Source organism: Myotis yumanensis, unplaced genomic scaffold, assembly GCF_028538775.1.
Source record: "Myotis yumanensis isolate MYYU_CA2020_CCGP unplaced genomic scaffold, mMyoYum1.0.hap1 SCAF_6, whole genome shotgun sequence".
Classification (NCBI taxonomy): Eukaryota; Metazoa; Chordata; class Mammalia; order Chiroptera; family Vespertilionidae; genus Myotis; species Myotis yumanensis.
The window spans coordinates 19,080,009-19,098,051 of record NW_027223757.1 but is presented as its reverse complement, the minus strand read 5'-3'; the positions used below and the strand labels follow the sequence as shown (position 1 = coordinate 19,098,051).

At 37.4% G+C, this 18,043-nt stretch overlaps 1 protein-coding gene across 1 annotated transcript in view; it reads right to left on the bottom strand.

Annotated features, from left to right (window-relative positions):
• LAMA2 (laminin subunit alpha 2) overlaps positions 1-18,043 on the bottom strand; it is a 472,106-nt gene that overhangs the window by 243,355 nt on the left and 210,708 nt on the right. The window contains exon 12 of the mRNA XM_070417672.1: positions 15,307-15,477. Within this exon, the coding sequence (XP_070273773.1) occupies positions 15,307-15,477 (171 nt within the window). The remainder of the gene's footprint in view (positions 1-15,306; positions 15,478-18,043) is intronic.

Here is an 18,043-nt window from a genome sequence, read left to right as displayed (position 1 = left end):
AGGGAGACCCCCCCTCCTCCCGGGCACAATTTCATGCACTGGGCCGGGTCTCCCGGGCACAATTTCATGCACTGGGCCGCTAGTATTTCATAAAATGCAAAATTATAAAACTCCTTGAGATAACATAGGAGAAAATCTAGATTGCATTAGGTTTGGCAATGACTTTTTAGATACAATACCAAAGGCATAATCCATGAAAGAAAAATTAACAAGTTGGACTTTATTAAAATTAAAAATAATCTGCTCTGCAAAAGATACTGTCAGGAGAATGAACAGCCAGGCCACAATTTGAGAGAAAATATTTGTAAAAGATGTATCCAATAGAGAACTTGTATACAAAATGTACAAAGAACTCTTAATTCTCAGCAATAAGGAAATAAACCACGCATCATAAAAAATAGATAAAAATCTGAACAGACTCCTCACCAAAGATTGCATACAGATAGCAAATAAGCATATGAAAAATGCCCAACCTCATACATTAGGGAGTCGCAAATTAACACAATGAGATACCACTACATACCTATTACAATGCCTAGAGTCCAAAACACTGACACCACCAAATACTAGCAGAGATGGGGAGCTCTCTCTCCCTGCCAGTGGGAATGCCAAATTCTACATTGGAAGGACACTGTGGGAGTTTCTTACAAAACTGAACATTCTCTTCCCATATGACCTAAAGAAGTTGAAAACTTAAGTCCACACAAAAATCTATGTGCATATAAAAGCCTGTGGCATGGATGTTTACAACACTTTTTATTAATTTTTGCCAAAACTTGGAGGCAATCACGATGTCATTTAGTAAGTGAATGTAGAAATAAACTGTGGTAATGCAGAAAATGGAATATTATTCAGGGTTAACTAGAAATGAGGTATCAAGCCATGAAAAGAGAGAGAACCCTTAAATGCATATAATAGATAAGTGAAAAGAAAAACTATCTGAAAAGGCTACATATATTTTTTAAATATATTTTTATTGATTTCAGAGAGGAAGGGAAAGGGAGAGAAAGATAGAAATATCAATGATGAGAGAGAATCATTGATCGGCTGCCTCCTGCATGCCCCCTACTGGGGATCGAGCCTGAAACCCGGGCATGTGCCTTTGACCAGAATCGAACAAGGGACTCTTCAGTCTGCAGACTGGTGCTCTATCCACTCAGCCAAACCAGCTAGGGTTGAAAAGGCTACATATTGTATGAGTCCAAGTACATGACATTCTGGAAAAGGCAAAACTATGGAAATGGTAAAGCAGAAAATGGCCTATCCCATCTTTGTCACTATTATTTTAAATTGTCATGTTTGCTCAGGGGATGCAGAGTGACAGAAAGACAGCCAACTCTAGGACATCACAATAAACACTAGAAATGCTTTAAAATGCATACACTTCTTTCACAGAGAACATTTTGCCATCCAGCAGACTAAACAGCACTAAGTCAAACATTTAAATTAAAAGCCACAGCTGCCTAAATAGTATTGTATCTGTTTATTTTATTATCTTGAAAGGCAGCCGCTTCCTAAGCAATAGCAAATTAAACTTAGTCAACAAACTTCTTTAATTTGATGCATGAACTCTAAATTGATGTTTGAAAACAAGTGTCACGATTTTAACTTACCTTGACCATAAAGTAAATAGCCTACTCTTTTTTTACGTCTTGCACAGAAAAAATGGGAAGAGATCTGCAGCAGAAATCAGGGCGTCATAAATCTAATGTTAGCCTGGTCTCTGGAGAAGCCGTATATCTTTGTTTAAGTGACTTAATCTTTCATGGTCTGTTTCTACATTCCATTGCCTGTACTCTCAACATGCAAAACAGATAAAGACACTGGTTTAAAGAGGGAAAGGGGCTCTCTATCTACTCCATCCTACTTCCTGTGCTAGCAGAGGAGGACCACACAGAACAAACACAGTGTGAAAACCACTTAATAGGATACTGTTCCAGCTCTTTCCAGTTCTGAAATTCTTTGTTTCTATGTAAATATCCAAAATATCTTAGCTTCCTCCCAATTTACAAAGAACAAGACTTTTACCCAAACAATGCTGCTCAGGCTTATAAAATGTGAGGGCTGGAAAAGAATTTGGCAGACTATTTGGGTCGTCTGCCTCGCTCTGAATAGATGTGGCCTTAAATGATCCTAGAATTATTTTTTTTAAATATTTAGAAAATACAAACAGGCACTTCTGAAGAAATCCCAACCAAACAATTTCTCTAAGGGTTTGTTTTGGTTTTTTTTTAAGGAGAATTCTACCTATAATGCTTCTTGTTCATCTTCTATGAAAACAGAGATAATTATTATTCACACAGAGCATCCATCTATTCACTCAAAAGGAAATTATTAAGCTCCTGTGCTGTCCAGAAGAGTGCTAGGCCTTAGAAGTAAAAGCTGAACAGAACCCAGCTGCATTCGGGAAATCCCAAACCAGGGAGCACTGTTTCTGCAAGCTGGCCAGTGGGAGGTCTCAGGGGAAGAGCACAGGGGAGGCCTAACTCGGCTTGTTCTGGGAGATGGGGTAGTCAGAAAAGTTTCAAGACAACACGTTTTCAAGTTTCAAGTCAACTTCATTTTGGAGGTTGAATAGAAGTCGCTCAGGAAAAGGGCAGAACAAATGTTCTCAGACAAAAGGAAACTGTGAGATAGGAATGTATGAGAGAGCATGAGATACTCATGGCTGGCCCTCAGAGATTTCACTGCACAAAGACAGTGGAATTTTAAACTGGGGACTGAGAAAATCAAAGTTGAGCTTTATAAAGATCTTCCTCCATCAGGTATGTGAATAAAGTAATATTGGACTGGGGAGGTGGGAGGTAAAAGAGAGTTAGATGGCTTTTTATGAAACCTAGGTAAGAAATAGTGTTGGCCGAACACCAACTGCTCAGCAACTGGACGCATTCTATTTGCTTTGCTCTGACACATCCTCATTTGCTATGGCTGGACTTATGTATCATCAACACCTCGAATACAGATAATAGCTGAGAAACATTTTTTTTTTTCCTCAAGAGTCAAGCAGTCACTTTATACTTTTACCATGTTATTATTTCATTGTTAGTCGTCAGCTGATGGTGTGATTCTATTTGGTGTTAGAATCATAAGGTTGCCATTTGCAGGAGTCCTTCAAATTCATCTGGTCTGTTTTCATACCAGATTTCTTCAAAACCTACCACAAATGAGGCCGTGGGGAGACAATGCAGACAAGAACTCCCAGCCTAACAAGAACCAGCCCTGAAAGTCACTGGCTCACTTCCAGGCCTGCCTCCCGCTGTAACCACACTGGCCCCGTCGCCCACTGGAACCACTTTTCTTGTTTTTGCATGTTCTAATTAAGATTTCGTTTGTCATCTTCTCCCACGAAGAATTGAGGCCCCATGTAGTTAAGGGTCTTGGCTGTACTTACATTTAAATAGTGGGTAGCAGAGCCCAAATTGCAAAACCGTTGACACATATACAGGAACCTCTTCTACAATCTGAAACTGGCCCAAACCCCCACGTAACATGCAGGCCCTGCCAAGAGTCTTTACTCCAGATATTAATTACAGTGCATTTTAGACTTATTTTTAAAAAGGCAACTTTCTAAGATTCATTTTCTTCCCATATAAATGTGTATTATTTGTGTGCTTTGTGTTTCTGTTGCCAGGAGATGGATGGGTAGATTTGGACTTATGTATTTTGTAGTGGCTAAGAAAGGGTTATTTTAGGGTTACCTGGTACAGGCTAAACGATTAACAAAGTCAAATTCTGAGTTCAGACTAAGAAATGTTGCAGAAATATATATATATTTTTGCCTTGGGGAGCTTAACTTTTGGGAATTATCTACTCAATCATCAGTTATTTTTAAAAAGTAATAGTAAAAAAGTGGCCCTCAAAATTGTATGGGTAAAAAAAAAAATCACTGGGGGAGGTTGTTAAAAGTGTAGATTTCCACATATTTCCTCCAGATTTTTTGATTAAGTGAATCCAGGATAGAAGTCAGTAATCTCCATTTTCAATGAAGTCACCAGGTGACTCTAAATGAGACTGTTGTAGCTATAAGTAGATTTTAAAAGAAGTGGTTAGTTTAATGGTTCTGTTTAACCCTTTACCATGGCTTGTATCCTGTAATTAAAAATACTGCACTACATGAGTCAGGAACATTGAATCAAACTTCATCCCTACTAAGTCTTATGGGATCCAGCTATCATGGGGTTCATTCCAAGCATAGTTTATATTATCCTAAATGTCTTTCACCAGACCCAAAGTTCATGTGTCTTTCTGTCACAACAGAAACTTACTTCTTTTCAAACACGTATTCTACCATCATCATCTAAATAACTTCTAGATAATGAGATACATTAAATCATTCTATTGTCTCCTGTGTAAAGTTTCAAAAGAGTTTTTAACCAAGAGCAAACTTAGTATTAAATGATAACAATCAAATGTTATTGCTGCACTTGTTTTGAAAAAAAATAAAAGCAAAATAAAGCATTTTGACTTTTATACAAAATCATCGCATTTTAATTTAAAACTACTGGATGTAAGAAAAATATGTCCTATTCATTTCCCCCTGTGATAATGAGTGAAAAGAAGCTTAAGGCAGTGAGCGGCCTCAAGGAGCTTTAATGGCCTGCAAAGCTTTTTGCTTGTGGGTTATTTCCAGTCCCATTTCATTATAAAGAACTTCCTTCCAGAACACAGAGGCTGATTACTTCAAACCCAGCCTCAGATGAACACTAGAGAAAAGGCACTCACTCCACGACCAGACACATCTTAGACTAAAAGAGAGAGGGTCCTATTGACGGTTACTTTCTAAATCAAAATACTGTAAAAACTTGATATATATGAGCAGATTCTTCCTATCCTTTTCTCTTTGCTGCTCTATTTATTGATTTGTTTTCTTCTTCCTTCCTTCCTCCCTCCCTCCCTCCTTTTTTTTTCTTGTGCATGGGGAACCTTTCTAAAATTTCAATGGCATAATGTCTGACCTCAAATTAGGCCCAGTTGGAGTTAGTAATGATAACTAATTATTATTTATCAGGGTCTGTCTTGAATGCTGTGTATTCATTAATTCAATTAATCCCCATAACTCTGTGAAGTGGGTATTAGTATTGAAGCATGGGGAGCAGGGAGCGGATCTCCCCCTTGCAGGGAGCGGTTCTTGCCTCACGAAGTTTGAAGAATAAAATCCGAGGACTAGAAGGATGTGTTCATAAAAGGGTGTAAATTTATTGGAAGCAAATACAGACTTCCACGTAGGGAGGGGGTCCCAAGGGGGTAACCCACTAAGCCCCCTTTTCTAAGGTTTATAAATGCTGTAGTTCTTTGTGTCTTCATGCTCCCTTCCAGTTGGACCCCTTCCCCATTTTAGGACCCTGTGCTTTTTTTTTTTGATTGGTCACTCTTTTGCAGAATAACAGCTTCAAAGTCCAAACCCACATGGTGCCCCTCTTTTTCTCTCCCCCTTATCTTGTAACATTCCTCTATCTCCTGTGAAAATCTGTTTCCCTCTTTCTGCCATCTGTCCATGTTTCTCCATCCTCTGTGAAAATTTGCTTTCCTCTCCCCTTATCCTGTGGAACCTTGCTATTCTCTGCGAATGCATGCCTTCTGGTGGCCCCAACCCCTCACCTATGCATTCTCCTCCCCCCACGGGCTCTCTTTATTCCGAAGACTCTCTAAACCTGCCTATTTTAGATCTAAAATTCCTTTCAGTATTATCTCCACATTACACATGAGGAAACAGTGGCACCGGAAAACTAAGTTACTATATTACTATAATCACATAGCTATTGTCTATGAGAAATAAGTCAACACAATTCCCTGTTTCTGTGTTAAACAATGCAGGGAGCAAGCATAGATTTCAACCCCTATTTTTAACAATTCTAAAAAAGTAGTTTAAGCAAAGCTGGTTCTTGGACTCTGATCTGTGTAAACTAGCTTATATATAGACTCGTTGCTTATTCTTCAATACCCAATCCAAGACGTTTGCCTTATTCTTGGGATATATATAAGGCTATGGTATTCATAAATTCTGCCCAATTGCTTGCAATGCAAGATCTGCATTAAAATCACCCAGCCTTTCCCCTAAAACCCATGAGTAGCTTCCCCTGATCTTGAGTTTCCAGGATACTACTAAGACTCTGTCAAGGTGTTCCACTTACTGAAGTAACTTCATAAACTTAGTTTTGCTTGGTCAACAGGCTATTTCAAGAATATATTTGGTAGCTGACATGTGTCTAATACTTATGAGGAATTAGAAGATTATATTTTGTTGTAAATACAATAAGTAACTCTTTATCTTCTAATTCTCCTCAAATAAAAATGTATCACTATAGCAGAATAGGAAAGTTGATATCAAACTTCAGTAACTACTTAAATAATTTTTGACATTTTCTTAAAATAAAAAACTAAAGCACTTGTGTGATTCTCAAACCAATAATCTTTACAAAAGTTCTCTACAAATAAAAAGGAGTCTCTGAGTGTCTCCCCAATCCTCTGGAATTTAACAGGATTAAATTAAATTCATTAAAAGATGCACTTGTTTGTATATTACAAATTCAATGAAAGAAAATATTTTTATTCTTAAAGTTTACTCAATCAGGAGACCAAACCAACAAGAATGAAGAATTCAAACACTGGGTGGTGGGGAAAGAAAAAACGAAAAACAGTTATCTCAGAATGATGTAGTCAGGAAGGAGTGAGATGTCACACGGTGAGTATTTTGGGTGTGAGCACACAATGCCCGAGGAGGTCTTGCTTCTTTGGAAATAGCTGTAAATATATTCATCTGAGTAAAACAATCATCTCTGTCTAGTCATGCATGCTCTCTGCTCTCCTGGCTGTCGCTGCTGTCGATCCGGAGTTGAGAGGTAATGGCCTCATGATTCAAGGAAACTGCTGAAGTGTGTACTTAGGCTTCAGTTGGAGAGATGGGTTCATTTATCTTCATAATAAGCTATTACCATCGAGAGGTCACAACTCATTGAAGAGACAGTCAGTCTAATTGGCTCAATTCCATTAGCTTTTGACATGCCTCAAGGAGATAAGCACTCTTTTGCAGGTAATTTTCAATCACCCAACAAACTATCTATTTAATAATTCATCACATTTTTGATTGAGGTCTTATCACATAGCTCCTTCTTCCATGTGGCAAATGTCAGATTTTAGATCCAGGTAATAGAGGGAGGGCTTCAGAAAAAAATAAGGTGAGAGAGCATTTGCTTTGACTCAAATGCTACTGTTGGAAGTGATGAGAAGACCTCAGGAATAAACATCTAAGCTTTATGCTTCCCCAACAGAACCTGTTGACAATAATAAAATCTCCTGAAACTATCAGGAAAGAGTATTATTTGTAGCCTTGTGATAAGTTATGCATGCCAACCAATTTTTAGCTTGTAAGATTGGCGCATTTACTACTTATTGAGTAATCACATGAAGCAATGATTTTTACAACGAAGTCTAGAATAGGAAAGTTTGTCATAGCTTATAATAGATTAAAATAAAAATAAAGGCTGTTCTAGTTAAAATATCTTATTTTACAAAGTTGATAATATTCTTTTCTTGAGAGAATGAGTAGATAGTCTCTGAGGCAAACTCACAATTCAAGTGTTAGCTGTTACTCTAAATAGCTAAATAAGCTTATAACTACAAATTTATGTTATTTTTCTTCACTATTTTTACACAAATGCTTCTAGGTTTAGTTAATCACATACCCTGGATCATTCCATATTGGTATACCAAGAATGTTTCTTATTGATTTACTAGAGGCCCAGCGCATGAAATCGTATGCGGGTAGGGTCCCTAGGCCTATCCTGTGATCAGGCCCATCTTCCACCCGCTCGCCAGTCCCCGGTGCCACTCTGCCGCCCCTGCCAGCCAGCTGGTTCCCCTTGCCAGCCCCAGGTCTTACCCCACCTCCGCCGCTAGCCACCCAGTTCCCCTCACTGGCCCCCACCTCATAGTGACTGGTCGAGCAGTCATTCCGGCCACTACAATTATGATTGCTGGCCTTTTATTATATAGGATAGTTTTATAGAGTTAGATTGCATGTATATTCCCCGAACTCAGTCTCTCAATGATAGACATTTTTGCAGCTATCACAAACATTTATGAATAACTTTGCATTTTACATATTTATTTATACCTGTAGGATAAGTTCCCAGAAGAGAAATATGTAATCATACGTGTATTTGTAACTTTGGTGAAGATTTCTAAATTGGTTTTCTTGGATTGCATCAATGTATATCTCCACTACTCACATATAAGGATTTTTGTCTTTTTAAAGTCTCAGTAATGGTGTGCTATCCATTTTTTGACTTTCCTAAGATAGATTACAAATGATTTCTCAGTGTTATCATATTAAGAGGCAGATCGAACATCATTTCATATATTGAAGAGCCATTGTATTTTCTTTTCTATGAAGGGCTCATTCATATATGTTGTCCATTTTTCTGTTAGACAGTTGGCCTTTATCTCATCAATTTCAATAACCTCTTTAGGTACTAGAGAAATTAGCCTTCCATTTGCTATAAATTATAACAACAATGAAACATATCGGATTTTTTAAAAAATTGATATTTTATTATTTATATTTGTTTTCCAGGGCTGCCAAAACAAAGTATCACAACCGAGTGTCATAAGCAACAGAAAGTCATTGCCTCATAGTTCTAGAGGCTAAAATGTGAAAAAGAAGTGTTGGCAGTGGTGGTTCCTTCTGAGGGCTGTGAGAAAAGGATTTGCTTAAGTCTCTCCTTGGCTTGTAGATGGCCTTCTTCATGAAAACATGGCATTCTTCCTAACATAGTCTCTAAATTTTCACTTTTTATAAGGACACCAGTCATATTAGGTTGGGCTCCACCTTCATGACCTCAGTTTTAACTTGCTACATTATAGCTACAGGGTATTGCTTATGTTTATTATGTTTATGAAATTGACTTCTCTAATCAATTACTAAAGGGCAGGAATCTCAAATTCCTTTAGACACCAGGTCTTCAGTGAAGCAGGAATAGTGAGATACTTATCACATCATTTGCTTCGAAAGACATGAAACAGCTGCAAGATAAAGTGCAAAGCACTCTGCAGGTTTCTTAAAAACTAGCTAACTGATTTAATTTTTTTTTTTTACATTTCTGCAAAGCTACTATTTGAGCCATTTACTCTACTTACTTGCTAAAATTAATTCCCTGTGATTGTCCAGTTGCTCTGTCAGATAGCAATAAACAGGTAGGGGACAAAGTGTTCTTTGATAAATGTCTTTTATTGACATGAGACTATCTACAATATAAATTACCGCAGCACACAACTACAGAAATTCACAAAGCAATAGACATTTATTGAACAGCTTCTGTGTGCTAAGGGCATTTGGAGAATTCTGAACATTCTGGGGGGAATGCTGGAATTCTCATTTTGCAGATAAGAAAAGTAACACTCAACAAAATTATGGAAGGTGTCCAAGATCACAAAACTAATAAGCTAGCAATCCAGCATTTAAATCAGATCTGTAAAAGGCATAAGGACTAAAACAGCAAAAATAAATGACCAGGGCCTCCCCTTGCATAAATAATGACTTTCAATCAATTCTAATGAAAATAATGTATTAGCTTGCTAGTCCATGAACAAGGTGTCAAAGGATTGGTCCCCTCTGAGGGCTGTGAGGGACAGGTGTGTGCCAGCTGCTTCCTTGGCTGTAGCTGGCTGTCTTTCTCTGTGTCTTCAGGCTCTATTCCCCCCATACCTACCTGTGTCCCATTCTTCCCTACCACCTCGTTCTTTTCCCACTATTAACAATTTAAGAACAAACAAACCAAAACCAGCACATAAAGAATGCTCTGGCTACGATAGGTTCCAGATGCATAATACCACCGCCTAAACTACAGTTGACGATTCTGATCTATTGCAAGGGACAGAGGCCTGAATATTGGGGGTTTGTCTCAACAAGGACTTGGGCTAGTGCATGAGAATCAGCAATACATGGGTTCCCTAAGGCGCACATGGAGCATGGCTGTGAACTGTTACTGAAAAGAATATAGAAAAAGATTTCTACATTAAGATTGTGTGAAACTCTTTTAGGTTGATGCTGGTTTTGCTTTCTTCAGTTTTGAGGTAAGGAATAGGGGTTATAGAAGACAGGCTTTTTGATCCTCTTGTTATGGCATAGTCTTCCTTTTTACAATTTCAAAGAAAATTTGATACATAAGCACGTGATAGGCTATTTGAAGCTTGGATGTTTTGTTACTCATTCAATAACTATTGCGTTAAGCCCTCGGCCTAAAGACATGGCCAGTCTGAGGTCCTGTGTTAGGTGGCAATCGGTAGAGAAAGCATTATTATTTGGCATTTTTTATTCTCTTAATTTCTTTTTTTTTTTTTTTTTGTAGGAACAAACTACTGTCTGGTATCTTAGTCCCTTAACCGAAAAGGCTTTCTACATTTCTTCTAGTGGAGATGTGCTGATGAAAAAGTATCTCAGTGTTTATTTCTCTAAAGTAAAAACTCCTTGTTTTGCCTTCATTTTTCAAAGATATTTTGGCCTAGTAAAGAATTCTAGACTGATAGTATTTTTCTGTGTGTTGCTGTTTTCTTTTTCCCCACTTTAAACATATTTTAAAATATTTCTGTACTCTTTTTGGGCTTGTACCACATTTGACAAGAATCTTCTTTCTTCTTCAGTACACGTTGTGTTCTTTTTCTCTGGTGCTTTTAGGGTTTTCTCTTTGTCTCTATCTACCACTGCTTGTTTTCTTTCTTTCTTTGTTTCTTTGATTTTGATGTACCTTGGCTGAGTTTCTTATCAGTTCAATTTATTAATTTTTTCCTGGTTATGGTTCTTACGCCCCTGCTTGTTTACATGCCTGGTAATTTTTTATTTGGTGCCCAACGTGATGCTTTTTGTGTATTTGGGTGCTGGATTTTGTTGTAATTAATTAAGTAGTAACGGGCTTTGCTCTGACATGCAGTTCATAACTACGGTCAACAAATGAGTTCTTGGGCATTTTGTTTGTTTTTAATAAGTATATTTTCACATTTACCCCAAACAAATCATTTGGATTGTTCTAGGCAACAGATCTTTTTCTTGGTTCTACTCCATTACCAAATCATTCTTGATGATTTTTGATGAGATCTGATTAATGGAATAGAAATTCATTTAGTTTATTTATTCTATTTACTTTTATGGCCATTTACTTTTATGCCATTCTCTGCAGACATGACACCTTAATTAATCTAAGTCTTAAATTGGCGGAAGTTAAAGATGGGGGAGAGGCTTTGACTTCTACTTTTGAATAATTTTGAAGAATGTGAAAGAAAGAAGTCATAAGTACAAATTCTGCTGCTAAAAGGAGAGTGGATCATGCTTGTTAGTGAGTTGTTTATTTATTTATTTTTTAAAATATATTTTTATTTATTTCAGAGAGGGTGGGAGAGGGAGAGATGAGAGAGAGATGAAAGATGAGAGAGAGAGAACATTAATGATGAGAGTGAATTATTGACCAGCTGCCTCCTGCATGCCCCCTACTGGGGACAGAGCCTGCTACCCGGGCATGTGCCCTGACCAGGAATCAAATCTCGACATTCTGGTTCATTGGTCAACACTCAACCACTGAGCCACATTGGCTGGGCCAGTTGTTTATTTTTTTTAAGCCAAGATTGAAATCATCTTCCAGCTTTCTCATAAATCCCAATTTAAGAGTCCTTTCTGAGCAACATTACTAAAACCATTTTTGTTGTTGTTAAGTAAGTTGCATCAATCACAAAGTATTTTTAAGCTCCTTTTTATGTGATAAGAACTACCTTGTCCTGTAAACCCAAACATCAGTCTCCTTCAAATCCACAGTTTTAATTGGAGATCTGAGAGGTAGAACTGAAAGTCAAGAAAGCACAACAAAGATTACTGTCAGAAGCCAGATGCTCTTTTGTCAGCAGACTCCTAATGTGCATTTTAAGCTAGGCTACAGTTATACTTGGCAACTACATGACATACTTCAAGAGCTTCTTTAAACTGGAAACAGGAAAAGACAACATAATGTTGTAGGAAATAAGTATTGTTTCATAAAGAACAAATCACATAGGATGAATTTAATAATGCTCAGAGACAGCATTTCAAACCTTAATGGCGAGGCAGGAACAGCAGACAGGCCACGCCAGATTCTCTGGAAACTTTATAGACCGGCTGAGAATTGCTTTTGGAAGCTGCGCTATTTCAGACCACTAGGGTAACCTTAATTAAGCGATTATTTTAATGATCCAATTGCACTTGGTTTTCGAAAGCAGTAAATTATTCCAACTCCGAAGTACCAAACTGTGTCTGAATAGCTAAGCCTGTAGCAAACCAGCAGGACTCTGTCCTCTAGCTCCTTCCATCCCCGCCTAGTTCCACGCTTAAACCAATGCCCTAAAACCAAGCACTGACATTTGCCAAGCATTTTGAAAATGAAGTGCTGCCTAGTACAGCCCTGTGGGTACCTGACTTCTTTCGCTTTGATTATCTAGGATGAGGGGAGAAAATTAGCGCTTGATTGTGCCAAGGGTGCTAAAGATTCACTCACATATGAGAAGAAAACACGCATTGTTTCAAGATTGCTATTGAGGAATTAACTCATAGGTAAGAGCATGTAAAGCTTTTAAAGGGGTAGTATAAAACTATGTTAAGTTTTGCTAGGTCTCATCTATTATCCACGTACACACATATTCACTTATGGATTCCTCATTACCCCAAAGAGAAACTGCAGTCAATAAAAATGTTTCTTAGGACAAAAATATTCTTTTGGTAAACTGCCTACTGTTCTTGAGTTTTATTACAATCAGGTGGACCTCTGTGCTAGCAAACTGTATCCCATGTCAGAGAGGTTTTATTATTTGGGGTTGGGTTCCTTAAAAAGGGAAGGATGGCTTGTGGCATCTTCATTACAATAGAATATGCACAGCACAGCACGGCCCCTTTCTGTTGTAAGTAGCCTTATGACCAAGTGACTGACTTGAAAAATGTTTGAAAACTAGTTATATAAATATTTAGGAGATGCTAATAGCATCTCCTAAATATTTTTCCTACTTAGAAATTAACACTAAAAAGGCGGAGGAGGAATTATGTACCCACAGACTCTTGGTCATGGATGTAAATGAGTTTCAGCATCTAAGCAGATGCACAAGTTCCTTGATAGACTATTTCTGTCAGATTCTGGCAAAGGCTCTGATTTGAACAGCAATTACTGGTAAAGAATTTAGCCTCAACTACTTAGAAAAGTGGCTTTATTGAATTTACAAACAAGTCCCTACAATTTTCCATTTCCTTAGCAAGATATTAAATCAACCAAGCTAAGCATGTCATCATGACTATAATTTACATGATCTGACATGACAGTTAAGATGTACTGTGGTAATTTGTGAGAGCTTGCAGTATTATTGGTAGTATCAAAAATTTATATGGTTCAGTTATTAAGGCAAATTGTTTCATTCATACTGAGATATCTGACAGGAAACCACCGAGGGCTTCCACATTACATTTAAAAAATGCCTTCCATATTCAAACAATTTGCACACCCTGTTGCCATTATTTTGTTCACTGAATGGAAACTGAAGCACAGGCAAGCACAGCTTTTTGATGTGAAAATGATCTGCGGGGGAACATGAAGTGCTTCATTGTGGGTGGTTATAAGCAACAGTTCAGCCAGGATAAGGAAAGTTATCTTTGGGAACCAACAACTATGAACAGGATGTCCAAATTCTTTGCTCTGATGCTATTTAATATCCTATTTGCTTGCTTTCCTTCTGTCAGTTTGATTTTCAGCCAAGAGAAAGAAAAAGCATATGACCAAAGAAGAAATTATCGAAAATATGGTAAAGACTCTGCTATTATAAGCTACCCTAAAATAAACTTCACTACAGCAAGAAAAATAAGACCTCTGAAACCCATCCAATTTTGACCCAAGGCTCTTTTCTAAACCTCTCAAAGCGGGGGAAAAAACACACCTGACAGTTTATTTTTGGCAAATTTAAGCTGTAGGCATTCACATCTCATGTGCTATTCTATTCTTATTGGGAATGTAGGAGGTTCCTAAGTAGAATAGGATAGAATGACTTCTTATTGTAATGCACCTTGTAAATAAATGTTTAATTAGATTTTTATTGCAGCTGTAGAATTTTGTGCAACATATACTGTCTCTTGTAAAATACATATTCACTGAAAACACTTTATTCATTTACACAATTTTCGTAATAGCATTTTGAAGCTGGTTAAAAATAAGAAAATTGGCCATGAGTTAAAATTTCTTCAATCTGTGCAAACCACTAGCTCCCATTCACAAAGGAACATCTGAACTACTATTAAATTTTTCTCTTTCAATATTCACATGCCACGGTGAGAGAACCACTAACTATAAATATATTTTTACTTGTTTAACCAGCGAAGATGCCTTCAAAAGTGACACTATATTCTTATAGGGAAAAACTAGGCTTAAGTAGCATCAATTTGCTAAGAGATTCTTCAGCATGTGATCAGGTTAATTTAACTATCAGATGACAAGGTATTAACTTTCACAGAACAAGCAAGTATTCCCATGTAGAATCACTATACCAAAATTTGTTTGCAACAAATTATTGTGCAAAATAAAATGATTAAAGCCAAGGCACCTGTCTATCTAGAGTTAATCCACATCTGGGAAAAACACACACACACACACACACACACACTCACACACACACACACACAGTGCTGCCCTTCTGAGGCTGCTAGATTTGTTTATCTGTGTATGTTTTTCTTGTGTGTGAGTGGGCTTTAAAACACACATGTGCTTTCAATCTGGCACTTCTTATAGTGTAGTGCTCTGTCTGAGCTCCGGGAAATATGCTGTTTACATAAGCTTCATGGCAAGCATTACATTAGTTATGTAATAAATTTCGTTTCCAATTAACATTCATACCAGATAGAAGAAGGAGCTCTCTTGAAAGTCAGTTTTGAAATGAAATAGAAACAGATGAGGAAAACTTCAGTAAGTACCCCACCACAGACAACTCATGAAAAACATCTATTTCAAGTAAATCCAACACGGTTTCTTCCAATGTCTGTAATTTTTTTTGGCAGACATATTCTCAAGCCCTCATTAATTTATTTGTTGATTAAAAAATCATATAGCATGTCAGCTATGTGAAGTTGTGAACCGAGGATGCCATGGCCCATGGAACATGGGAAAATGTCAAATTCAAGCTGATTTAGTTGTTTCAGGCAATCTAATACAGTATATGTTTGATATGCTTATCTTTCTTTAAACAAATACTAAATAAAGCCCATTCCTTTATTGATCTGTTAAAGCAAAGTAGCAAGAAGCAAGCAGCATATGGACTTACCTTGTTTCCCAGATATGGAGTTGGGGCGCTCCAGAAGTAGTCCTGGCGCAGGGCGCGGCGGGCCTCGCTGCTGCTGATGCTGATCTGATGAGGTGGCTGCGGGTCCTGCTGGGGAGCCACTCGAACGAGGCCAGAGATGTCAGTCAGATACCAGCCACTCATCTCTTTTATCTTAAACAAAAACACACAACCATCATTACTTTGGTAGAATAAAATCCATCTGCTTCTGTTCTCTTTTATACTCCTGTAAAGTCCATGTATTTAGAAATCAAAAAACAGAAACTATACAAGTTTACCAAAATATGAGAGTTTTCAATATCACTAAATTTATCATATGTATTCATAGATTCCTATTTTTTTTCTTTATGTTTCTAGGAGTTTGGATGGTACTTATTACATAAAAATCTGTTTTCATTGATTCAATGCTTTTTTTAAAACTCATGATTCCAAATACCCTTCTTAAAAATAGAAATTCATTCAAAATTATACAATGGTTATATTAATATCCAGTAATCTGACTTAGAATTTTATAGTTTTCACTCTACTAGTAATTTCCTATTGTTTATGGAATAAATTATTTTAAAAGGTGTTGCCTACGCATTTGTGAAGCTGAGGAAGAAATAAAATTTGCAATTGTCTGAAAGATGGTTTTTCATTCAGTATTTCCTCCCTTCCCATTTATTTAAATTTCAACGTTGAGACTTAAAAACATTCTAATCCATCAGCTTAGCCTGTTGCTATGGCCACAGCTCAGAATATTGTACCTACTCCTTCCCAGGGCACCAGAAGTACTACAGGAACCCAGGGCTTAGATCCTTGGCCCAGAAAAAGAAGGACTTAGGGAACCTATGATGATTTATTTGCTTTTCCATCTTTATACTCCAGGCAGGGGTGGGCATACAGATCAGTAAAGGAATGGGCTTTATTGTAATTTAAACTGTCAGGTCAGGATAACACACTGGCTACTGAGGTTTATAGCTACCAGGGGCCCACTAGACCTGTGTGAGCGGCTTGGTATTGGGGGTGATAAACAGCAGAATGGTAATGGTTATTGTGGATGAAATATATTTTTTAATTTCTTTATGTAGAAGTCATTTGATTCTGTATCTCCCAGAGCTGTGGAATTGCTGGGACTGCTCTGGTGGAAAGAGAAAGACAGACCAGGTAACACTTACTGGCTAGCTAGATAATAAAATATATATTACTTTCTTTTCTTCCCTTTCCAACACCACCCTCCAGAAATTCTATGACAGCTCAGTGAGATTCAGAGGAAGTTCTCCCCAGATGACTCACTGAACTGAACATATCCCTGGACCTGGTTTCTGAAGACCCAGGCTGAGTGTCTCCCCTGCTTCTCTGCTAACTATACAATTTTGATATGTTAATGCAGCTGTTAAGAAGTGTGTGTGAGCCGTAACCGGTTTGGCTCAGTGGATAGAGCGTCGGTCTGCGGACTGAAGGGCCCCAGGTTCGAATCCGGTCAAGGGCATGTACTGTGGTTGCGGGCACATCCCCAGTGGGGGGTGTGCAGGAGGCAGCTGATCGATGTTTCTCTCTCATCGATGTTTCTAACTTTCTATCCCTCTCCCTTCCTCTCTGTAAAAAAATCAATAAAATATTTAAAAAAAAAAAAAGAAGTGTGTGTGAGGGTATTAGAAATAAAAGGAGGAAGTTAGACTAGATTTCCATTAGCTGTTGGTTCTATGTATTCTGCTCCAGAAGCAATGCATTTGATAAAGTATGTATAGGTCCAATTTTAGACATGAGAGAATAATCATAAACTGCTCATATTATTTCAGACTTGACTTAAAAGCAATACAGGCAGAGAAAAATATACAATGGTTATATTGAGGATTAGTTAGCTGATTAAAGTTGAAAGGAAGGAAGACAGTTTATTGAAATAGTGATGTTGGTAAAACACAACTCTCATCACGCTTCTGCTAAAACTCTTCATGACTCTCTAAGTATAAGAGCCCGCTTCTTTAGCATGCCCAACCCTGGATGACTGGCATAGTTTCTCATTCCCCCTCTTGGCTTCTCTTTCTCTAGCCTGTTTCCTGCTATTCTGTACTCAAGAGTGGCTACACAGGCTATTTGAAATCCCTGAAGGCCCCAATTTTCCTTTCATACCTCTCCTATAAGGAGACAAATCACAGAGTGGAAAAGGCAATGGGGAGTATGGTAGGCACTGGAGGAAGGAAGGCAAACATGTTTACATTTATAATAGAGGAAGAAAATTCCAGTGACTACTAAAGAGGCAATAATTTTAAAATTTTAAAATTGACTAAGAATAAAGGCATTGTTCACATTTAGTGACCCCCTTTTGACAATGAAAGGGCCCATGCAGCATCAAATAGTAACTAAAGGTTGGTGGGTAATATGCATTTTATAAAGAAGTAATAAAGCAACATATAACAGGTATCAAAAATATTGGTGAATGAATAATATAATTCTTCATATCACAATCGGACGCTTTCTCTGTTGAATCACATTCCCCTGGGGCTAGAACAACATTAATTTCATTACTGCTTCACATATTAATCATGGACACTGAAAAGGCTAGTGTTTATTTATTCTGAGAAGTTACCATCTATACACTATTACAAAAAAAAACTTAAAAGGATTTGATAAAAATATGCAAATAGCATTGAAAGAAAATTACATCACTTCTGTATAATAACTTTAGGTAGAAGCTCACTGTAAGAAAAAATAATAACTTCATACAAAAAGAACAACA